This window comes from Solanum lycopersicum, chromosome 10, assembly GCF_036512215.1.
Source record: "Solanum lycopersicum chromosome 10, SLM_r2.1".
NCBI classification, from domain to species: Eukaryota; Viridiplantae; Streptophyta; class Magnoliopsida; order Solanales; family Solanaceae; genus Solanum; species Solanum lycopersicum.
Window position 1 is genome coordinate 21749183 of NC_090809.1, and position 26624 is coordinate 21775806.

The following is a 26624-nucleotide window of genomic DNA, read 5'->3' on the forward strand; positions in this document are numbered from 1 at the left end:
TTATTGGCTTTATGATTGGTAACTATTTGGCCTGGATTTAACTATGCCCTTCCATTCAAGCTCTAACTCATTGGGAAACTGAAACCTTACTACCCTGTTTCGACAATCTATGGTAGCGTAGAATTTATGGAGCAAATCCATACCCAAAATTATATCAAAGTCTGACATGGTTAATTCTATTAGGTTAGTACAGGTAACTCAATCAAGAATAGTTATTGGGAAATATCTATATACTCTTTCAGATCTAATGTTGTCTCCTATGGGAGTACTAACTATAAAAGATTCACGCAACATCTTCGGAAGCAAGTCAAATTTACTAGCTACTAAAGGAGTAACAAAAGGCAAGGTGGATCCTGGATCTAACAATTCATACACAGGAAAAAAAATGACATGCAATGTACCACTGACCATATCAGCTGACTTCTTCTGCTCCTCTCTAACTTTCAAAGCATAGATTCTATTTCTTTTGGAAGGCTAGGCTACAGAAATAGGATAAGCCGAGGCTGAGTATCTGCCTTGTCCTGAATCTTCATATGTGGGCAGTCCCTGATCATATGCACACTCTTGCCGCACCCATAGCAGGCATTAGAACCTACCATGCACTCACCTCCATGCAAACGGCCACGCTTATCACACGACTTTCTGTCACGATGGAAATTTCTATCATTGCCCTTCTTGGGCAAAACTTCCCTCCTTTGGCATTAGTGTTCCTAGAAGAAGTGGGATTACCTAAGTGTTTGTGCCCCTTCTTGAACTTGGGCCTTTCCTGGACTCCAAATGAACTTTTATCAGTATTAGAACCAGCCTGATCCGAGGGCCTAGGATTCTTTCTTTCTCGGCCTCACTTCCTCTGACGACTCTCCTCCACCTGCTGTGACTGTACCATCAACCTAGCAAAGTCCATGTTATCATTAAACATGGCTTACCGACATTCCTCCTCCATATTCTCTGATACACCAGTCACAAACCTTTTAATCTCATCCCTGTTATTGGATACCAGGGAAAAAGCATATTTGGAAAGTTTAACAAACTTCAAGAAGTATTTCTTGACTGACATACCTCCCTACGTAGGTTGATGAACTCCTCAACCTTAGCCTCTCTCAGCTCTTTGGGAAAGAACTTCTCCAGGAATGCAGTGTTCAGAATGTCCCAAGTGATGGGGACTTCTCCTGGTTTTCGTCCATCTACAGACATGTTGTACCAAACCTGAGCCACATCTTTGAGCTGGTATATAGCAAACTCAACCTTTTCCTCTTCATTAAGACCCATAACACAGAGAATCTTGTGAACCTCGTCCACAATGTCCTGGGGACCCTTATTGGTACTAGGCCCGAAGTACACTGGAAGATTCATGTTGGTGAAATCTCTCAATCTGCTAGCCATGGTTCTAGCATGTGGGTTCTCCCTGGGAGCACTCACCTAGTGGCCTGGGCTGTGACAGACTTGCCTGAGCAGTGATGGCTTGGGCCATCTAAACCAGTGCTTCTCTCACATTTCCATCTGTCAACGCAGCTAGGTTGACAGGCACTTGCACTCCCGCAACTGGGGCTTGAGGAGGAGCTTGGTTTCCCCCAGAAGCTGCTTTTCCAACTCTCCTGCCTGTGTTTCTTCTCGTCTTAATTTTTCTACAAGGCCACACAAGAAGGAAGCTAGATGTTAGAATGACACAAATGTCAAAACTATACAGTGCACGATAAAGAGTAGAATAAGGGAAGATACTTAACATCACTAAGTCTCTAAGTCATGGTTGTGGTTCACTTCACAACCATAAGCTAGAAACTACTCCATGTGGTTGTTTTGAGCCTTAGTTCCTAAGTAACTTAACCTCATGCTCTGATACAAGGTTTGTAACACCCAGGTCTTAGACCTTATATGAGGCAGTTATCGTTAACCTATTAGAGGTAGCATATAAGCCTCTTCTTAGTTTTCATCACAATCATACAATTAAATTTAGCGAAAAATTTAAAATTTTTTAAATTTACTGAAGTGTACTTAGACTTCATATATAGTTCTTGCATTGGAGTGATTTACTAACAGCTCAAAATAAACAATCATCGATTAACAGATTGAAAAATTTTAATGAATAATTTATAATATCATTAATATTTTACAAACCGTCCTTAATACGAAAGCTCGAACAAATATTTGAAAGGAAACACTAGGGAAATCATCCACTAGCCATGTCTAATCTACTAAAGCTACAAAATAAAGCGTAGGTATTCTCATTCTTATTTCTCCTTGGAAACATTGCATTCCAAAAACTTACAAATATATCTACTATAAACACAATGTTATTGAAACCTTCATTCCTTTCAACAGTAAACTGAATTTCATAAACGACTTATAACAATTTCATCATCTCGAACACAATTAGGCATTACAACATTCCTTATCTCATGTAAATGGTATTATAATCATACAGATCTAACCTATAGGTCTCATTAGACATTATCAAATCACATAAACCTATAAATAATAATTAGTTAGCACTACAAAACAATAATATGCTCGAGATTTACATTATACCTTTTACTAGAATTGGAAATAGAGAGAACTAGGGAGATAAACATTCGAAAAATCATTGAAACAACCCTAATTTATATTTTTCTTGAATTCAAAACGTTTTAAAAGCCTCATGTGGCAAGGAATCCAAGAGAGAAACTCATACCTTACTGTATAATTGAATCTATGAAAATCACCCTGTACTTTGCACTAAAATCTTGAAGAATTACCTTGAAATCACCTCAGGAGAACCGAGAGTATTTTTATGTTATTGTTACGTTTGTTCAGTGTTTTTCAATCGTGGGTTTCTACTGGATAAACATGAGTCTAAGTCTTAGGAATTGAATATTGACTAATTCAATATCACTATAAACATCAACGTCAACGTAAGTTAAATTGTGAATGTGAATGTTAATGTGAATATAAACGCAAACATAAACTTTGACATCAATGTTAACGTCAACGATAATGTGAGCATAAACGTCAAGGTGAACGTCAATGTCAATGTCAACATCTACGTAATGTCAACGTCAATATTAATGTCAACATAAATGTCAATGTAACCGTAAACATCATCTGTAACGTCAATGTGAGTGCATAAACATGAATTCAACATCAACAACAATGTCAACATCAACGTCAACGTTAGTGTCAGTATCAACATTAACATCAACATCAATGTCAATGTCAATGTAAATATCATCTTCAATGTTAACATGAACATGAATGTCAATATAAATGTGAACGTGAACGTGAATTCAACGTCAATGTCAAGGTAAACATCAATGTCAATGTGAATGTAAACGTTAATATAAATATCAGCATGAACATCAATGTGAACGTCAAAGTGAATGTCTACTTAAACGTCAACATCTTTGGTGAATGCTAACGTCAACATGAACATCAACGTCAACGTCAATGTTAACATCAACATCAACATCAATTTCAGTGTGAACGTAAACATAAACATGAACATGAACATCAAGGTGAATAGTAATGTCATCTTAAATGCGAATGTCAACGTCAATGTGAACATCAAGGTATGCATAAATGTCCATGCTAATCTAAATGTCAACGTCAACGTCAACATAAATGTTTACATCAACATATACGTTAACATCAACATAAAGTCAAAGAGAACGTCAACGCTAACATTAACGTTTATATGAACATCAACATGAACATCATCGTCAAGGTCAATGACAATGTGAATGTGAATATTAACATAAACGTGAACGTCAATGTGTACATCAATATCAATTTTAATATGAACGTCAATATCAAGGTCAAATTTAACGTCAATGTGAATATGAACATGAACGTCAACGTCAAAGTGAACGCCAATGTCAACTTCAATATTAATGTTAATGTGAACGTCAACATGAACATGAACATGAACATAAACATGAATGTTAATGTCAATGTGAATGTAAACATAAACATCAGCATAAACATCAACATAAATATCAGCATGAATGTCAATATAGACGTCAACATGGACGTGAACGTCAACATTTACATGAATGTCAACGTGAATCTGAATGTCAACATGACCTTGAACGTCAACATGAACCTAAATGTCAACGTGAATTTGAACTTCAATGTGAATGTGAAAGTCAACGTGAACCTGAATGTCAACTATCAATGTCAATGTCAACATTAATGTAGGCGTCAACGAGAATGTCAACATAAATGTGAACATCAACGTCAATGTGAACGTGAATGTGAACCTCAATGTAAATGTGAACATCAACGTCAACATCAATATAAATGTTAACTTGAAATGTCAACATCAATGTCAACATAAATGTGAATGTCAACATTAATGGAAACAACAACATGAACGTCAATGTCAATGTTAATGTGAATGTGAATGTGAACTTCAACATTAATGTGAATGCAAACGTTAACGTTAACATAAAATCAATGTAAATATAAAATTTAACGTGAATGTTAACGTCAACATCAACATGAATATCAATGTAAATATGAACGTGAATGTCAACATAAATTTCAATGTCAATGTAAATGTCAACATTAATGTTTATGTCAACGTCAATGTTAACGACCATGTAAACGTCAACGTTAATGTTAACGTGAACGTCAATGTTTACATTTACATGAATGTCAATGTTAATGTTAATATGAACGTCAACATCAATGTTAATTTGAACATCAACGTTAATGTATACATCAATGTGATGCCAATATGATCGTGAATATCAACGTGAACATGAACGTCTACATCAAAGTCAATGTGAATATGACCATCAACATGAACATCAACTTGAACGTCAATGTGAATGTCAATTTGAACATCAACATGAATATCAACGTCAATGTAAACGTGAACGTGAACGTCAACATAAATTGAGAATATGAACTTTAACATGAACGTGAGTGTGAGCATGAACGTCAACATAAATGTGAACATCAATGTTATCATCAACGATAATGGGAACATAAAAATTAACGTAAACATCAATATCAAAATCAATGTCAATGTCAACATCAATGTTCACATTAATGTCAACATAAAAATCATCTTGAATGTCAACGTCAAAGTAAACATGTAAATATGTATTCAAAATCAACGTCAACATCAACGTCAATGTGAACATGAACATGAACGTCAATGTGAACGTCGATGTAAATGTCAATCTTAATGTTAACATCAACATCAATATGAACATCAACAAAAATGTAAACGTGAACGTCAATGTTAACATGAACCTTAACAGAAATGTGAATTTAACGTTAATGTCAACGTGAACGTAAAGATCAGCCTGAACGTTAACGTAAATGTCAAAATGAACATGAACAAGAATGTGAACGTGAATGTAAACATGAATGTGAACGTCAAAGTGAATGTAAACTTCAGTGTGAATGTAAACTGAACTTGAACGTGAAAATCAACTTCAACATCATCGTAAGTATATGCAAGAATGTCAACGTCACTGTAAACACCAACATGAACATTAATGCCAACGGAAACATTAGTGTCAACGTGAATTTGAACGTAAACATCAACATGAATGTCAAGGTGAACATGAAAGTAAACACAAATGGTAACGTTAAAGTCAACATCAATGTGACCATCAACATACATATAAATGACAACGTTAATGTCAACGTCAATGTCAATGTAAATATTAGCATCAACATCAACATCTATGTAAACATCAACGTAAATATCAACGAGAACATCAACATGAATATGAACATGAATTTGAACATTAACATCTCCGTAAAAATCAACGTAAATGTTAAAGTCAACATCAATATAATCGTCAAAGTCAACATCACCGTCATCACAAATGTGAACATGAACATCAATGTGAACTTGAACCTCAACGTAACGGAGAATTCCACGTCAACATCAAGATAAAAATCAACATAAATGTCAACGTGAACATCAACTTGAACATCAACGCAAATGTCAACGTCAACATAAATGTCAGTGTCAGCGCAAATATCTGTGTAAATATCAATTTGAACGTCAATGTCAATTTCAATGTGAACGTAAACATAAACATCAACATGAACGTCAAGGTGAATATGAACGTGAACTTAAATGTGAACGTCAATATGAACATCAACATATACATTCAACATCCATACAACGTAAATGTAAAAGTCAATGTTAAAATCAACATCTATGCCAATATCAATATAAATGTCAATGACAACGTGAATGTCAACATCAACGTGAACATGAAGATCAACGTCAACATCAACATCAATATGAATGTCAACATAAATGTCAATGTGAACGTGAAGATTAAGGAAAACACAAACATCAATGTGTATGTCAATGTCAATTTTAGCATGAACGATAATGTAAAAGTCAACATCAACATCAATATCAACGTGAAAGTCAATGTGAACGTGAACATCAATGTCAACGTCAATGTGACCATCAACATAAACGTCAATGTTAATATTAATGTGAAAGTCAACAAGAACGTGACGTCAACGTGAATATAAACGTGAATGTCTATGTGAACGTCAACATCTTAACGTTAATGTGAATATGCACATAAATGTCAGCGTGAACGTCAACATAAATATTAGTGTGAATGTAACGTAAACATCAGCATTGATGTAAACGTCAACGTGAACCTAAACATCAACATCAATGTAAACATAAATGTGAACCTGAATCTCTATGTCAATCAACGTCAACATCAACATCAATGTTATAGTGAACGTAAATGTCAACGTAAATATGAACGTCAACATCAATATCAATATAACCATTAACACGAATGTCAACGTCAACGTGAAAATCAACATCAACATAAATATCAATGGAAACGTGAACATGAACGGGAATGTGAACATTAACTTAAATATGAACGTCAATGTGTACATTGAAGTCAACGTTAATGTCAATGTGAACATGAACCTCAATGTAAACATTAATATAAATAGAAATGTAAACGTCAACGTGAACGTGTTGGTGAACGTTAACGTAAACATAAACGTCAATATGAGTATAAACTTAAACATCAATGTGAACGTAAACATTAACTTCAATGTCAACATCAATGTGAACGTCAATGCAAACGTCAGTGTGAAGGTTAACCTTGAACGTCAATATGAACGTGAATGTCAAATTGAATGTGAATATCTACGGCAAAGTCAACATGAACATGACCATCAATGTGAATGTCAATATAAATGTCAATTTTAAAATCAACGTGGACATCAACGTCAAGGAGAACGTCAACGTAAATTGTGAATATGAACGTGAGCGTGAACATGAACGTCAACAAAAATAACAACGTAAACATCAATTTTAACATCAATGTCAACATCAACATCTACGCCACATCAACATGAACATGAACGTTAACGTCAATGTCAACATTAACATGAACGTCAACATAAATGTGAACATAAATGTAAACGTGACGTGAATCTCAATGTAAATATGAATTCCACATCAACATCAAGGTGAACGTCAATAACAACGTGAATGTAAATGTCAACATAAACGTCAGCATGAACATCAATGTAAACATCAATATGAACATAAACGTCAATGTAAACATCAACGTAAATGTGAACGTCAAAGTGAAATTCAACTTAAATGCCTGTGAGAACATCAAACTTGAACGTCCATGTGAACATCAATGTCAATATAAGTGTTATCGTCAACGTAAACATCTATGTGAATGTCAATGTTAGTGTCAACGTCAATTTCGACATGAACATAAACTTAAAAATCAACATAAACGTCAAGACAAACATGAACGTCAACATAAATGTGAACGTCAACATGAACATGAATATTAACGTCAATTTGAATATCAATGTACGCTTAAATATCCATATCAATGTCAATGTAAATGTCAATATCAACATTATAATCTATGTTAAAATCAACGTAAACTTTAATGATTATGTGAACGTGAGCGTCAACATCAATCCAAACATGATCATCATCGTCAACGTTAATGTGAAAGTAAACATAAATTTCAATTTGAACGTCAAAGCGAATGTGAACATTAACGTAAACATGAAGGTCAATGTGTATGTAACACCTCATATCCAAAACACACCAAAAACAAAATTTTCGGAAAAAATTGGTGCATCGACAATGGCCAATTGATGGACTGTAGCCTGACCCACATTCCATCCTGCACATCTGTCGATTGAGTCAGAAACCTTCAAAAATCCTAGTCCATAAAATTTTACAAACTGTTGAATGACAGACGAACTTTTGGTATGTAGGTCAGTCTACGGTCTGTAGTCTGAGTCAGTCGATCGACACCCCATTAACCCACTCTCTAATACGAACCACGATTGACAAGAATGACCGTCATTCGATCTAGGGTCTGTATGTCTGACGTTAGATGGAAATTAATAGACAATTAGGGGAAAATGAAGTTTGGTCAACTTTAAATGATCATAACTCTTAGTATAAAATGAATTAGGAGTTCCATGACATAGCCACAGATAGATAATTGAATTAGATTTCCATAGCCACCAACCTTGCAAAAATAGACCTCTGAGTGAAACGTTATGCCCATTTTAGTAAAGGCCTTTTAAACAGACCCAACTTACGGACCCTAATGACGGGCTATCAATTTAACAATGGACAATCAGTCCAAATCGTTTTTTGGTCCAACATCAATTAACTGGGGTCTTTTGGTGTTTTCCCACTTAGTTTAAGCCCTAAGTTACGTCGTGTTCACCCTAAATCATCATATTTTAGTCACATTAAACCCTAGAAACATAAATAAAACTTACCTAAGTCAAAAAAATAATAAAAACTTTGAAAAGTAGAAGCAAGAAAGAAGAAATTGATCAAGAACCCTAGTCAAGAATGCGAAAAAGTTCTAACAGTTCCAGCCCCGAAATCATAATGTTATTCTGTGAATTTAATCACCAAGTATGTTGGATTTCACTAATGGGTTCCTTTCACCTCTTAGGTGCCTAGTTTTCAGTCAGATTACTGATTCCCATATCATGATTAGACCTAGGGTTTTCTACAACTTCAACACAACATTATGAATTTAGTAGTTATATGTTTCAAATTAGATTATCATGTTATTACTCAGATTATTACATAAATTTCAAAACTCTAGCTATGTATTTCTTTAGTTCTTGAATTACACATGCTAGGTCAGATATTTTAGTTTTTCAGTTATACATGCCTAAGTTATTAATGCATCATTATCATATTAAATGTTGCATTCTAAGTTTGCATATTATGTTTTAAGCTATCTAGCATTTACAGAAACTCAGACATAATCAGTTAACTAGATAAATCAATGGGAGTAGCATAATACCTAGTTGGACTAGGGCTTAGCATACCCAACAAGTCCCAGATATACTAGCCAAGTAGGTTGTAAGTCCCTTCTATCGGTAATCCATTTAGTGATCACGCTAGCATGTCTTTATACCGCTGGTGGGGTATATTGGGTCCTCTTGTAGGGGCTCATGCATCGGACTCCACATTGAGCTCATGTAGTTTTATTATCTTTTATTAGTAGCTCCCGTAGTTTAGTCAGACTCTATTGTAATGACCATTTATTAGTATATTCAGTATTTACTTACAACATGTTATAAATTGGTCATTGCATTCAATTAGCTAAAAATTCTATACATCATGTTCAAATTATTATTCTTTCTTTTGTACTTGTTCAATTATGTTTTATTTAAGCTTTCTCTATTCTTCATGCTCATTACCTTCAAAAACAGACGCATACGTGCTCTACATCTTCTCGTGATGTAAGTTTAGGCTCTCAGCATCCAAATCTCGCTTAGATCGATTTCCCAATATACAGTTCAGCAGATTCAGTGGGGAGTCCTCATTCTTCGAGGACAATAGTCATGATTCATTTTATTCATTTAGTTTCAGTTTTTTCTAGACTTAACTGAGGCTTGTCCCAGAATTTCCAATCAGTTATAGGCTTATTTCAGACATAGTTAGTTTCATCTTAGTAGTGAGTTAATGAATTCTTTGTTTAAACTCACTTTTTTTAAATATCTCTGTTATAGAATATGGGTATTCCCCATCTTTTTAGATTAAACAATGATTAAGCTTCCGCATTCAGTTTAATATCTTTAGTATTCTCATGATCATACCAGTAGGGTTAGCTTGAAATCTGTTGTGGTCGTAGGTTCCGTGTCCGTGTCTCGGCTGTAGATCGAGGTGTGACAGTGTACGTCAACATCAATATTAATGTGAACGTCAATGTCAATATCAACGTGAACGTCAATGTCAACATGAACGTCAACGTCAAAGTAAATGTCAACGTCAATGTCAATATGAACGTTAACATGAACATCTATGTTAATGTTAATGTGAATGTTAAAGTGAATGTTAAAATGAACGTGAATGTGTACATGAACGTTAATGTCTCAACGTGAGTGCGAACTAAACATAAACATCAGTATGAATGTAAGCATAAACATCAGCGTGAACGTCAAAGTAAATGTCAACATGGACATGAACGAAAAAGTAAACGTCAATGTAAATGTAAATGTGAATGTCAACGTGAACGTGAACGTCACCTTGAACCTGAATGTCTATGTCAACTTCAACATCGACATCAACATCAACGTAAGCGTCAACGAGATAATTAATGTTAAGGTGAATGTTAATGACAATGTGAAAGGAACCGTCAATGTCAACGTAAATATGAACGTCAATATCAATGTCAATATATATATATGTTAATATGAATGTAAAAATCAACATGAGCGTCAACGTCAATGTGAACGTCAATGTAAATGTGAATGTCAATGTGAACATGAAAGTGAATATGAACGTGAAAGTGAATAAGAACGTTAACTTAAATGTTAACGTCAGCTTACATATCAATGTGTACATCAACATCAACATCAACTTTAACTTGAATGTCAATGTCAATGTCAATATGAACGTCAATATGAACGTGGAAGTCAATGTAAACGTCAATGTAAATAGCAACATGAATGTCAATATTAATGTTACCTTTAACGTGAACGTGAACATGCATGTAAACGTTAACTTAAACGTTAATGTGAACGTAAACACCAATATGAACGTCAACATAAATGTGAACGTGAACGTCAATATGAACGTCAACCTCAACATCACCGTCAATGTGAACTTCACTGTAATTGTCAATGTGAACGTCAATATGAATATCAACATAAATGTTAGTATAAAAATTTACGTGAACGCCAATATGAATGTCAGTGTCAACATGAACGTGAACATCAACATCAACTTCAATGTAAAAATCAACTTTAATGTCAACATGAACGTCAATTTGAACATCAATGTCAATGTCAACGTCAATGTCCACGTAAACATCAAGGTGAATCTCAACATAAACATAAACGTCAATGTCAATGTGAAAATAAACGTCAATGTAAACATCAACTTCTACATCAACGTCAACATAAATGTGAACTTAAACGTCAATGTCAACCACAACGTAAACGTGAATTCGACGTAAATATCAAGGTGAACGTCAACTTAAACGTCAATTTGAACATGAACGTCAAAATCAACATCTGCGTGACTGTCGATGTCAACATCAACATCAACGTGAACGTCAATTTCAATGTAAACATCAACATAAATGTGAATGTCAACATCAATTACAATGTGAACGTAAATGTAAACATCAACATGAATGTAAACGTAAATGTGAACGTCAATGTGAACATGAACGTCAACGTCAATGCCAATATAAATGTCAGCATCGACGTCAACGTCAACATAAAAGTCAACATCAACATCTGTCAGACCCCAAAAATGTCTTAGGTGAACTAGAGACCAAAATGTTAGTATTGATGGTCTAAGGTCCTAAATAGGTCTAATATATGGTTTAAAGGCAGTAGCTAAAGTATTAGGTGCATTAAAAATCAAACATCAAGGTACGACTAAGATGTTCGACGAATAAGTCACTTTTGAGCCTCATATGTGGTTTTTATGTTTTATTGTGTGATTCAAAAGTTTTAAAGTCCGTAAATGAGTTATTGCAGCATGCATAGGTAGTGTGTCGAGTTTTATGGAATGTGGAGGTCAAATATCCAAGAACATCCATGACGTTCAAAAGATATGCCTTGGAGTGACGCCCAGGGTCTTTGCATGTTTCGTCGAGTTTTAAATGTTCGTTTTTTATGAAATTTATGTGAGAGATGATAAAATAATAGAAGATCGTATTCGGTTGTAAACGTCAAAAAAATTATCCCAAGAACCATCCAAGGGTCCTTGAGAAAGGATCCAAACTCAATGTCAAGACTATCCCAGGCAGCCCCTAATGACTGAGGCATCGACGGCTCATGGGCCAATCGACGCCCCGTCGAAGGGTGGCGTCGGTGGAGACTAAGTCTTGGGAGGAAGGATGACCTTAACAAGTCTCTGACCCAACAAACGGATGGACAGGAAGGTCCGTTTGTGGACAACTAGTCCGCCGACTGTCCACCATCGATGGTCATGTCCGTACGTGCAGTTTCACTGCCAAGCTAGGGATGAATTTGTAAATTCACCTCACTTCAAAAAATAGACTTTGGAGGTTTCTAAGGGGTATATTTGGTATTTTAAATGTGTACATATGTGCTAAACATATTGAAGACTTCGTTTTTTTAAAATCAAATTCCCAAAATCCCTTCAAAAATCTAAAAGACTCCATCGAAGTCCAAATGAAGGAATAGCTGTGCGGTGACGTTTTGAGTGGAAATTCTTCATCAAAGTAGAGAGAGTGTATGAGTGGACTCTCTTTTTGCTAATTAAGTGAGTCTTAGAATATCTCTTATTGAGAAAATTTCATGATAGAAAGTATCCAAAGTGAAGTTAAGACACTTTATTTTGACAGTGAAGGAGTTCATTGTAACAGTGAGTTAGTTCACTGTATGTGTTTCCTTAAAAATGTGAATAATTTCTTATGTGATTTCTTATGTGTTTCTAAGGTGTTATTTTTACTCTTATGCTATAATATGGCATTTTAATTAAAAAGAGCATGTTTCTACTAAATGTTTGATTGTATGATTTTATGAATTAAGCCACACTTAGTACAAGTGTTTGTACAAATTCCAGACATTTTATTATATCTAAAGGTGTAGGTTAAAAGGTGAGAAAGATCGTGAAGGAAAGCTTGGATTCTAGAGTCATTTAAGTAAAGTTTAAGTATGTCATCCATTGACTCGAGGACATATATATGCCTTTTATTTCTAAATATTACAATAGACTATGTTTTTATATTCATATTGTATGGGTCGTGTCCTAAGTATTCCTGAGTCAAAGAATGACATATGTTGAGACTTAGAGTATTTATGATTCTTAATATAAAAGATGTTTTATTATATTCATGTGAAAAGTTTTAATTTTGCACTGCTTTTCATATGTTTATATGCGACGAATGATATGGGAGGTCTTGTACAACACCTCCGATAGGTCAAGTAAGCCGGTTGCACTCCAAGAGTGCCATATCTTCTAGAGTATGATTTCGGGATGTGACATCTATGTTGCATAAAAGAAGAAGACTATGTAATCTTCTTATACAAAGGGTCTATGTATACTTGATATAACTATATTATGTGTAAGCAAGAGGTCTAAGTAAACCTCATGAAGTAGTTCTAGATTAAATGTTTTAAATTTTCTGCACTTCTTAACGTATGAATGTAATGACAAATTCTAAGAGTCTTGGCATAGTCCTCTCGAGGAAGGCGATGCCAGTTGCATCTAAGGGTTACTTCCAAGATGTGACAGGTTGGCTCGGTTTGGTTTATGGTTTAAAAACTGTGAGGTTTAAAAACTGTGAAGTCTAAGAAACATCTTGATCATTTATTGATGGAGTTTAAGGAATCAATACTTAGTAAGTTCAATGAGTCATTTTTCCAAAGGGGTGGGAATGTTGTGCTTTGGCATTAATATAGGATATTTACGTCGGATGTGGATGGTTTAAGGGGGCAGATTTTGGAAGAGGCTCATGGTTCCTGATATTCCATTCATCCGGGTGCCACCAAAATTTATCGTGATCTTCAAGAGGTCTATTGGTTGGATGACTTAAAGACAAACATAACGGAGTTTGTAGATAAGTCTCCAAATTGCCAACAAGTGAGAGTCGAACATCAAAGGCCGAGTAGTCTAACCCAACTAATGGATGTCCCTACTTGGAAGAGGTAAGAAATTAATATTGAATTTGTTGTTGGGTTTCCTCGAACCCAGAGGCAAAATGACTTTAATATATTAAAGAAACCCAATATATTTAATATATTAGGGTAACAAACCTTTACATTGAAAGAAATACATAGTTAGTCTTAAAGAAGAAACTAAGAAACATGAATTATGTCCTCGAATATATGAGCACATACCGAGTCTTTATAGAGTCAACTTCCCAAGCTTTGCCTTCAAATCTCCCACTTGCTTTCAACCAATACTTATACATTATAGAAAAGTATGGGGTTAGTACAAAGATTGTACTATGTATAAATATTATGCAAAAACATGGAAATCAGGACATTTTAGTGGAAATAACGCTTTCATGTTATTTTAATAAAACATTCATGAATCAAGTAATAAAACAACGTATAAATCATCATTTAGCACATAAAGTAAAACTTCAATAATTTCAACATACACTTATACTTTAAAATAAACCCATTTCGTAAAAAAGATTATTCCTACCCAATGTTATCTCAAGGTTCATAAGGTGAGACATGAGTAAGCGGCCCATACAATCTCTTCAATGCACACCTAAGAGATCCTGAAGACAACCAAATATAGGGATATTTCATCTCATTTCATAAAACAACATTTAATACTAAGGTGCTACAGTAATATACATGCATTTAGAAACTTCACATAAGAATATCCTCCAAGACAACTCCCAAGTTACACTTAGAGCTATGTGAGAGTAGCATCCCACACTACTACTCCCACTCTAGTGCTCCTTAGGAATTCCCTTAGACTAGGCACATCACATTTATCACACACATAGCTTTCATTATACAAGACAAAACCTTAACATGCTTCCTTTACATTAGATATAAAGTCACATTACTTTATTTACATCACGTAATGACCCATTCATTCATTTCATTTCATATGACACACCAAGACTCCATCGAAATTCCTTCTTGTGCAATATATGGATAACGTCCCATTCTACAACGTACCCTATGTAGTACACCCTTTAGAAGACTTAGTTCATTACATTCATTTGTGGGGGATAGCTTTAAACGACATATACCATCACAACTAGACACGGAATCCCGATATTCCCCCTACTAGATGAGGAATCCCCATGTGCCTTTGGTAGGGTCATTCTTGCGCCTTAACATGGATTTTCCAATAGCTGGAGATTGCTTCTAAGTAACTCATTCTCTACTAACGAGGAGTACTCATTTCAAGAGGTATATTAGCTAGAACATCTCAACTCAAAAGGTGTACCCACCCCTTCTTTAAATCCTCTCGGTGCTAAGCATAACTCCCCCACAAAGTCTTAAACATTCATTTACTATAGGTTAAGGAATAACTATTCAACCACACATATCAACTCACAAAGAGTATCCAACCTCCAACCTATCATACAAAGCTCTTTGTAATAGTTGGGTCTCTACTTAACACTTCCTCTCAACTCATAAGAGTGTTCACCCCGAATTTCCCCTTCTAATTACTATAGTTTTTAGGAATAGTATGGAATGGTCGAGACACTTCATCTATACTCACTAAGAGTTTCCACTGTACAATTCCCCATTCTCATTCATTAATTTCTTTGATGCATTCACAATGTGTGTGTCAATCCATGTGAACACACCTTTCACATAATCACCACATTCATAAATTAAATCCAAAGCATACTTATACCTTAATACATCATATTTCACACACTAGCATTCTTCATATATACATACATTTCACCTAGTATAACATCATCAAGATACACATTCGACTTCTAAAACATATCATGCATAAACATCATAATCATCACTTTAGTTCACATTCTATGCCTTCAAGTACTTAATCATAATACACACATTAATACAAATATATTCATAAACTTCAAGTAAAAACCACCACAAAAAATGGACCATACCACTCAAGATTCATTTCACCACAAGAACTAAGCAATATAAGCCAACTTATCATTCATCCGAGCTTTCACAACCTTATAGCAATTTGTCAACTAATTCAGCATAATATGGCATTTAAGGCAGTATATAATCATAATTTAACATAAATAAATACAACCCTAACGATTTCTCATATTATCTAGATGTATAGACAAAACCCATTTCATAAGCTAAAAGTCAGAAATATACATGAGCATGGGTTCATTAGGGTTTTGAAATTAAAATAATCAACTAAAAATAAAAAAAACATTTCAATCATTAAAACATTTTCATGCAGAGACCCATGCATAGAGTCAAAGATAGAAAAAATTGGAGTTTGAAAACCCTTTTTGAAATATCTTGGGAATGGATCCTTGAATGAAAGAAGTTTAAAGGATGAAATAGCATACCTCACTATGAAAAAACCCATGAAATTTTGTGAAGATAACGTCCAAGACCTTCACATCTATCCCTTCCTTGAGTTCTAGCTTCTATGGTATTTTGATAGTGTTTTTCTTGAGTGAAGGGTCTTGATATTTTAAAACGAAGACTAACCTAGGTTCTAGTATTATAAACCAACTTAAAATAGCCTAAATAAATCTAAATAAACTTCCATTCGTCATAAAAGACATGGAGTGAAGTTACAAAAACAACCCCAAGCTTGGTCAATTTCCCTGAAGCTTTTCACAAAGAAAAACCACAGACCCCAACTACTGGGCGTTGTTTGAACGATGGCCCGTCTTGTTGGAAATTATTTGGTTTAGAGGATGGATTCGTAGGGAAAAATTCCCACCACGAAGTGTGGATATACACCCAAGACAATGGGGCATCGACCACCGCACGATCCGTTGGTGAGGCTCATTTTTTGGGTAGTGAATTGGATTATGCGTAATCATTGAGGGCATCATGTAAGGACCCTCGTGGGTCCTAATTTTGAGTCGTATCCATAAATTAAACCCCTAACAGTGGTCATAAAAGTCTTAGGCTTCTCCAACATTAATATTCACTTCAAATAACCCACCAAACAGGCCAAGGCACACAATGTCACGACCCTGAAGTGCCCTAGAAGATAGGGCATCTTCAGAGTGTAGCACATTGTACTTGAATTCTTTAAGGTCTTCTACAAGATCTTTGATATCATTAATTGTATGCATGTGTGAGAAGTAGTCTGGAACTAAAACTTCTCACACGAAGTAATAACACTTCAAAATATCTCTTTTATAAAAAATCACAAGGAAAGGCTAAGAATCACAGTCGCCATCTTAGAAACACGAATATCATGGGTCAGGACCCATACATCAACATAATAAGAAGTAAATAGTCTAATGCAATGTCTTAATTAAGAAAACTAAACACAGTAATGCCATCAGATCTATTGAGGACATACCCCAACTTTGGTTAAATGAACAGTAATACAAGCTTCTTTTCAATGACTCCTGTCAAATGATACCTAGACCTTTAAAGATAGATAAAATATATGGAATTAGTACATTAGAATGAACTAACTATGGTGACATGCAATTAAAATCATGCTAAAAGAACATCATAAAACATGTTTTTTGAAGAAACCTCAGAAAACAAGTATAAGAGTCACTTACAAGTAAACATAAACACATATAAGTCACATAAAGCAATAAAGTATCAGACGCTCCTGCCAAAGCTCCTCCTAAGGATCACTTGAGTGAGTCATGAAGAGGACTCCCATACAACCCCTTCACACACACCTAAGAGATCCTAATGTATTCCTATGATAAGATTAATCACTATATACAATTAAACCCCCTACCTAAAGTTACTCTAAGACTCATCTAAGTAAGGCTTGAAGATATCACCCATACACCCTCTTCAAGACTACCTAAGCAATCAACAAAGCTACTCTAGATAACTACTATTTAAAATCATGCATTTAACTTTATTTCAACTATATTCATTAAACCATTGAAAGGACATTAAAAAATTATGTACATTCACATAATGGTCTTGGAAAGACTTAGGGAACCTACACCGTCGCACCTTCAAAGACTACTCATTCCATGTCTACTAGACGTGGTTTTCGAGACATCCTAACACCATTTTCATATCCTTATGCTGTGATACAAAGTTTGTTACAACCCACAAGTAAACCCTAGAAGTTAGGTCAAGCCTTAGGTCGCAACACGACGTACTCGACCTCGCGAAGGTATTGTACAATCCACTTGACTTCACTATATAATATCATTCATAAATGGAGGAAATTTAAAAACTTTCTTTAAGCATAAACTAAATGGTATTTCATAAAAGTGGAAACATCTCTAATAACATTGTCTCAAGACCCATCTAACCTTGAAAAAATGAAACATTTTTGGACGCAGCCCACATAACGTCTACTAAATAAAGAAAACATAAAGGAACATAAAGGTTCGTCCTCAATGCAATGAGGTCTCACAACTTCTTCTCTTCTTCGAAACCTTGAAACTCTATCCTTCAAGTCAATCTATCTTATAAAGACCCTACATGGACAACATATAGGCATATGAGTTAGTACAGTATGTACTAATTATGGAAACTACATACCAACATAAGATATCTCAAAGGGTTAGTCAACAATAGAAATATTCATAAGCTTAACTTCAAGAAAGGATAAGAGTAGTACTTTTTTGAAAGTAAGACTTATGATATGTTATGTATGAATTATATGATTGCCTTGTTAAGTGACTTTGCTATGTAAAGACATGAATTATGCCTGTGTGTGTAAATTGAACTTATGGATTTTGAATGAATTCACTTAATTTATATGGGGTATGGGACTCCATGTGTACATTGTACAAGTAAGCTTGTGAATGGGTTATGAGGGTGGGTTACTCATGGTATCAACTAAATGAGTTATGACTATTGATGTAGTAAAGGAAAGAGTCTTTATGTGATCCTATAAAGTATGTGCCTTATGTATAGTGATGAATGAAAATGTTATGACTTGTTGAGTATGTTATGCCTAGTCTAGGGTGACTTTTTATGAACACTTAGTGGAGGTAGTATATTGGATGCTACCTACATATGGCACTAGTGTGACTTAGGAGTTGTCTTAGGTGATGGTCTTTATGTGAAGCTTATGTCTATTATGTGCTTATGACTTATGAATATATGTGGTTTTGTTTATGAAGTATATATATTAAAGACTATGTAAGTTGACCTCCAGGTGATAAATTGTACAAATTACACTTGAGGGTTACTTAAGGAATGAAGTAAGATAAAAGATAGGTAATGTATTATATGTATTGAATATGCCTCAAAGTATGATAAATGGATCGATGTGCTAATATGAGTAGTATACATGTCTATATGATGTATGTGAACTATATTATGCTTATATGTGCATATGTTAATGAATTTCCCTAAAACGTCATGATGCATGATTTCAAATGAAATTTTATATTCAAATTCATGTTTTTACATGGTTGCCATAATTAGTTCATTCTTGTACAAATACCATTATTCTACATCTTTTTACACAAAGTGTAGGTGGTGATGGATATAGGATGTTTTCTAAGTAAAGGTGATGGATAGATCTCCCAAGTTCAAGGAAAGGGATCCTTATTATTCAAGGATTTCTTATGTCAAAGACATTATGTTTTATGTTTTGAAGGGTTGTGTCCCTATTCTATTTTGTTGAGTTGTGTCTTAATATTTCAAAGAGTCTTATATTCTAGTTATGTACTTATGAAAAATTATATATATGAGTGATGATTCTATGATATGATATGATATGAAAAAGTTTTAAATTTTCCATTATTTTTATTAAGATTATGCAAAGAAAGATGTATAAAATCTTGTATAAGACCTCTAAGAGGTCGAGTAAGCTGTGAAAGGACTCAAGAGTGCTACTTTTTTCTAGGTGTACTTGCGGGTTGCTACAAACTACCTCCTCAAACATTAGACATGCTCATCATACCATTTCAAAGATCAACATGTAATAACCTTAAAATCACAAATTGGCACATAATCTTAACAATCTTGAAGCAATTCAGCAATATCATTAGGTACATATTATCATGGAAATTATAGACTAGCTAACAATCTACTCTTATACAACGGTAACATTAAAAGTATCTAGAACATCACATTATTAATGAAACTCATAACATATGGAGACATGCAACATATACTCAAATGCAAGGCTCCAAAACATAACTAAGCTATTTAGGATTTTTGTCTGAAGCTTGAGTAAGAATAGATGGAAAAGATAAAGGCATCTAAAACATTAATACTCAACTTCCTCTCCCCAACTTATGGTAAATCAATTTTAAACAAAACAAAAAAATCATAGGGAATCATTCTAGATTAGTTCCTTCATTGACTCCCAGCGCATAGACACAATTCCTCTTTGGAGCATTAGGATTTGGACCATCATAAGGAGCTTGGTTGACCTCTTTTCTTTTTGCATCGAGGTTTGGGCAATATCTCATCTTATGACGCCTATTACTACACCGAAAGTAACCTTTCGTACCGGAAAGACAGTGTTCTAAGTGTTTCTTCCCATAAGTAGCACATGTAGACCTTTGAAAAGAATGGTCACCTCCTAGAGAATTTCTTTTTGAAAACCTATCCTCGTTCCCCATGGTAGAGTCTTTATTATACAACCTCTTGTTATACTTGGGTTGACATGGCTTATCCTACCGAGGTCTCTTTCGTTCCCTATTAATCTTCCTATGCTTACACTCCTCCATTTATTGAGCATACACTATGACCCTAGAAATATCCAAAACATTGTGGAGCAAGGTCGTACGACACTCTTCTTCCACTAAGCTAGACACTCCCATCACGAACTTATACATTCAAGCCCTAGAGTTGGCTACCATTGTTGAGCATACTTAGAGAGTTGGGTGAATTTGAGAGAATACTCTTTCAAACTCATTCTCCCTTGAAGAAGGTTCATGAATTCCACAAACTTTATCTCCATCAACTCTATGTAGAAAAACCTATCATGAAAACCCACTCTGAACACATTCCAATCAACCAGACCTTACCTTAAGGGTCTCTCATTCCTCCTGTGCTCAAATAACACTTGAGCCACATCTTTGATTAGGTAAACGACTAGTTCCACTTTCTCTCTAGGAGTAACAACCATAGAACCCACCACCTTAAAAGCCTCATCTATGAATCCTTGTGGATATTAATAAACAATAGTTCCATGAAATGTAGGAGGGTTTATCCTATTGAAATCCTTGATTATAGAAGCGGCAATACTTGTATCGTGGTGACGTCCAACTCCTAGGTTCCCTTGGGAAACCATATGTCGAATACCTAAGAGAAGCCATTATCTATGCATTGGTCATATTTCGTTCAACATAGGGAGCTTGAGGACCTTGGTCTACTTGAGTCTCTTGAATCACTTGAAGGGGAACCGCCTCATTCACATCCTCTTGATTAACTATAGGGACTTTCTCACCACAGGCAGAGGTTCTCTCATAAGCTACTCTTCCCTCGTCCCTTCTAGAGAGTGTCCTCCTCGTATTTATGTGCTATAAACACAAGAGAAGAGGTTGATAAAAGACATTATTTTTCACATCCAAGGAGAACCTTCTAGATTTTACCGGCATCGTCATCCTCGAAGATAATTTAGACTACTGTTTAAGCATTCCTCATAACATATCATAAGTTAAATTATGGAAAATTTTAAAACTTTTCATTCTACTTCTAAATTGAGGTTTACGTAGACCTCTCTCTTAGACAATATATATACATAGGGAGTTTACATAGATTCCTCACATAGCAAGCATTACATAGGCTTATATTTTTATTTCACATACATAAGACTGCACCATAAATTCATAAGAAGTCTAGGATAGATCTCATATTAAAACCATCTATAATGAGTACAACATTGTACATAATCCATAGTTCATACAATAATAGCTACATATAGGCATATACAACATTAGTCTATAAATGAAAAAGAATGAACAAAAGTGTCCCTTAGTCTAAACACCATCCAATAGCAAGATAGTGGCATCATACTTTGAAAGTGAGGGCCTACCAAATTTGGGGAATGAGAATCGAAGTTATCTTTAATGTCCCTCTAGAAGCTCAAATTCCAGAACCTACATTTTGTGGTAAACATAGAAACATGGGTTAGTACATCACTTTTACTAAGTATAGGCAATATGCACATTAAACCTTTGAAAATTGCATGAAAAGGGAACATTTTTAATAAACATGCTAAGTCATTATAAATAATTCAATGCAAATACAATAGAGCATACAAAACATAAGGATCACAATAACACAAGTCATGTTCATAATCAATATAACTCAACAAAAGAACCATATCAACCAAACAAGTTTGATAGCTCACATTAACATGATCATACAAAACCCATACCAACAATCACATCCCAAGACTACAAGCTCAACCCTTATGTGAATCCCCATCCCTACACAACCAAGTTAACAAGATACGAGATCATAAGGAATGCTTTGTTACATAAAACATATCACCATAGATAGCCATCACTACATATAGCAATTTACACATATATCATATTAATAAATGTAATCATCATCATGTAATACTATCATCATAAAAATTCAATATCATACATTTCATAACATTATACATAATAACAACCTCATATGACTTCTCCTAGAGCAACTTGTGTAATGTCTAGGTAGTGTCCCATAGCCCTACTTGTACTAAGTCAAACCCCTTAAGTCACGTAGTTAGCATTCACTTTGTTACTTAATTTTACTTTCGGGAACACTTCCTTTAACCGACATACACCACAAGAGCTAAATGTGAAATTCGGTGCCATGAAAACCTACACCGAAAGAAAAAAGACTACTTGCCAAGGTGGTACAAAAACATGGACATAGCATTTTTGGTGGATCCACTAGCTAGTATTCTTGTGAGGGAAACATAGTTAAGTAACTAGGAGATATATTAGGGGACTTCTTTGCGCATATTGCACTACAATCTCCAATCTAATGAGTAAAATAGTGAACTAACCTTCCCTACTTGGGAAACGACACTTTTCACTACTAGTTTACTCTGTGCCAAGCTAGACTCCCTTTTTCAAATTTCTTTAAGTTATTATTTAAAACTAATAACTTAGAATAGTTCATAGGTGACTAACTCCTTGTATATCATATCATTAGCACATTCGGAATTGCATGAGAATATACTTTCAATACCTCCCTCATATGTGAGATTAGCATATCATCATCATCGTGTCATAATAATGCACATAGGTAATTCATAAGAAACCTTATATCATTACATCTTAAGCATGATCTCACAATCACATAATAAATAAATTTCAATTTCATCACCATACCAACACCTACCTAATTAAATCACAAGACATGCTTCAATTGAACTTCATTACCACGTATATGCCATTACAATTAAAGTAAAGATTTAAGATCATAAAGTCTTACATATTCATCTTCATATGACATCATCATTGGTCTTACCCTCAACTAGTCTAATTTTATCCATCAATGGGCGTAACAACATAATACAATATTAATAACATAAGCACTAAGTCAATTGTATCATCAATTTCCCATTTAACTTTAATTTTTAACCTAGGGTTAGGGGTAATGGGGTTCATCATGAATTCATCAAGAATTATATCCACTTCCAACCATAAATTACCCTAGGAAGTCCATAATTGAATTGGATTTGATAAAACAAGTCTAACAATCAATACATTTTTCAATTCAAGTCAATTCATAAGTAAGATCCAAGATTTTGAGAATTGGGGAAAGGAACATGATCCATACGAAATTCCCCTAACTAGCATAAATTACCAAACAATATATAATTAATTAGTCATGGTTAATCACAATTATTCATAATCAATCATCAGTTGAATGTTTATAAGAAACCCCATTAGTAGAGTAAAACCCTTGGAATTGGGTGAATTAGAAATCAACTTCGAAAGGACCTTTGGAGAAATGAAACTCAAGAGTGAAGATTTCATACCTTAATAAATCTTAATCAACGAAATTCAAGTGAAATCCTAGAGTAATTGGTCTTATTCTTAGAGCTTTATGTTTCCTTCAATGGAGGTTAACTGGATTTAAAAAGTAGAGATAGGTGATAGCTTTTGGGTTTTGATTTGGAGATTTGATTTGAGTGAGTTAATGTGCAGTGAAACTGATTTAAAATCAATATATAGACTTCCCATGAAATAACCAAAAGACCCCTCACTTAAGTTGATCCTTTAAAGAAGTCAAACTTTAATTCCAAATTTCAGATTTACATCGGGAAACATGTTTGCATTGCAGAGCTGCTCATACAAATTTTCTTTAAATAATCTTTGAACCAGACGAGTCCGCGACCTATAGGTGTCTCAGACCATGATTTTGGATCTTAGTGGACTTAGTCCGCGACGCGGAGCCATTTTTCCCAAGGCCAATTGGTTGTTGTCTTTGTGTAACAACCCTAAAAGTTGCTATGCTATGTAATGTTTAATGTGTCTAGATTGCCTACAATTAGACCGGGTTCACAGGGATTTATCAGTGTAGAAACAGACCTCTAAACCCATGCAACAACCGAGCCAACCAACTTGGTGAGTTAGTTTAGCTAGGAAACGTTGTGTCTAGCCATGTAGGGCTCCCGAATATGAAGATCTACCCGGTTAAGCCTTAATCGGACTTAAAAAGGGTTAATCTTAAGTTTGAAGGGGCTAGGGGTAAAATGGTCTTTTTCAAGGCTAAGGGTAGCATCGTAATTACCCTAAATATGTTATTAATTATTTAATTAACATGGTGGAGGGGCAATTTGGGTACAAAGGGTTGAAATCGGCCTTTGAGCGAAATCTTGCTCCACCTCGGTACGAACCTAGATTGGAGCAATGATTTAATTTGGTGAATTAATATAATTAATTAATATTTAAATGACTATTTAAGAAAAATGAAAATCATATTTTTTAATGATTATTTATTATTCATTAACTATTATTTAATCTAATTTGTCTAAGTCTAGCCTAAATGTCCTAGTTTTAAGGGAAAACTACCTCACATCTCTCTCTTTCACATTTATCTCCCTCTCTTCAAACACTCTCTCACGATTTCACTTTCTTTATTGTTCCAAAACAGTAAACAAAACAAAACCAAAATTTCTTCACACTTGGAGAACTTACAAAAAAATACAAACGATAATATAATTTGAAAACGTTAAGAAAAAGGTAATTTCTCGTCGAGCAGGATAGGACGTTGGTTTATTGGTAGATTTGACAGCACTTTGAAGGTGTTGAAAGCTAAAACTAGGTACGTGTTTCTTCCTCTTGGTCATTTTCCCAAAGGACCCTTAAGTCTTAGATAAATCAACTTCGAAAACTAGGGGTTTCCCCATTACATGTTCCCTGTCACTAGCTCCCAATGATCTTAGGTTTGTATGTATGCTGGTAGATTAGGCCTGTAATGTGATGTTTGTGATGAATATGTACATGAAAGTGTGTTCGGAATTGTATGACTAATAATTTATGTCTTCCAAAATGATGTGAAAAATTATGTGTTTGCAATGTGTAAGCCGTGACATATACTTCTGGTCTGAAGTTCGAAAATTACATGTTTTATGGTTGTATTTAACATGCACAAACTTGTATAAATCGTGATGTTCATATAAGGTATAATGTGGCTGATTTGAGTGGAAAACTCTTCGCTAGATTTAACTATGAAACTACACCTAAAAATGTACTAAATAATTCACGAAATTCCATAAAACTAACGTATAATTGTTGATAAAAATGAGTTGAAAAACGTCCCAACTTCCAGCATCTTGTTGGTTGGTTTCGACAAACCAAACTTGTACAATATGCAATATAAAATGAAGGTAAAATAAGTGACGTCACTAAGGATTGAACCCGATACCTCACCATGTTAAAATCACTAAAAAATGTAAGTAAGGCAATGGGTTGAGGGGAATGGAAATTGGGTACCTTAGCCGATTCTCATACTTGAAAATAAAAATAATTATGTGAGAGGAGTGGCATTCGAACCCACCACCTCTCGCTCAAACATAAGAATAACGAGAAAGCTTAAAAAATATATGGAAGGAGTGGGATTTGATCCCATGACCTCTCGGTTAAATGAGGAGACAACGAGCAAGTAATCAAAATAATGATATGAGAGGAGTGGGACTCGAACCCACATCCTCCCGGCCAACTCAAAAAGAGTTAAGGGAAAAAAATAAAGAAATGTGCTTGTGGGGGTTGATCTCGTGTCCCCTAATGACTAAACATTTAAGGTGAAGTCAGGAAAAGGAAAAAGGAAGGAAAAACACTGTTAGTCAGGGGATTCGAAATTGGGTCCCCAAACCGAGGGTGAAGATTAGGAAAAAGGGAAAATAAATACAAACGTAATTGTTATCCAAGGGATTCAAATTCAGTTTCCCTTGTCCAATTCCGTAATGACACATAAGTCGTACGTAAATAAATGTTTAAAAGAATGCTGCCTACATAGATCAAAATCGAGATCTTGGCATACGTACAAGATGGATAAGTCTTGTATCACAGAATCTTAGAAGATATGAATCACTTAAATGAACTATGAATGAAGACTCATGGCTTGTATGC

At 34.7% G+C, this 26624-nt stretch overlaps 1 protein-coding gene across 1 annotated transcript; it reads right to left on the minus strand.

Moving 5' to 3' along the window:
* Positions 1 to 1471: 1471 nt before the first annotated feature.
* LOC138338747 (uncharacterized) lies at positions 1472 to 10997 on the minus strand. The gene is made up of 5 exons (XM_069289834.1): positions 10848 to 10997; positions 5402 to 5851; positions 5098 to 5235; positions 3615 to 4075; positions 1472 to 1625 (listed from the first exon to the last, which is right to left on the minus strand). Exons 1-5 carry the CDS (start codon positions 10995 to 10997, stop codon positions 1472 to 1474), a joined length of 1353 nt encoding a protein of 450 aa, XP_069145935.1.
* Between the last annotated feature and the right edge of the window lie 15627 nt (positions 10998 to 26624).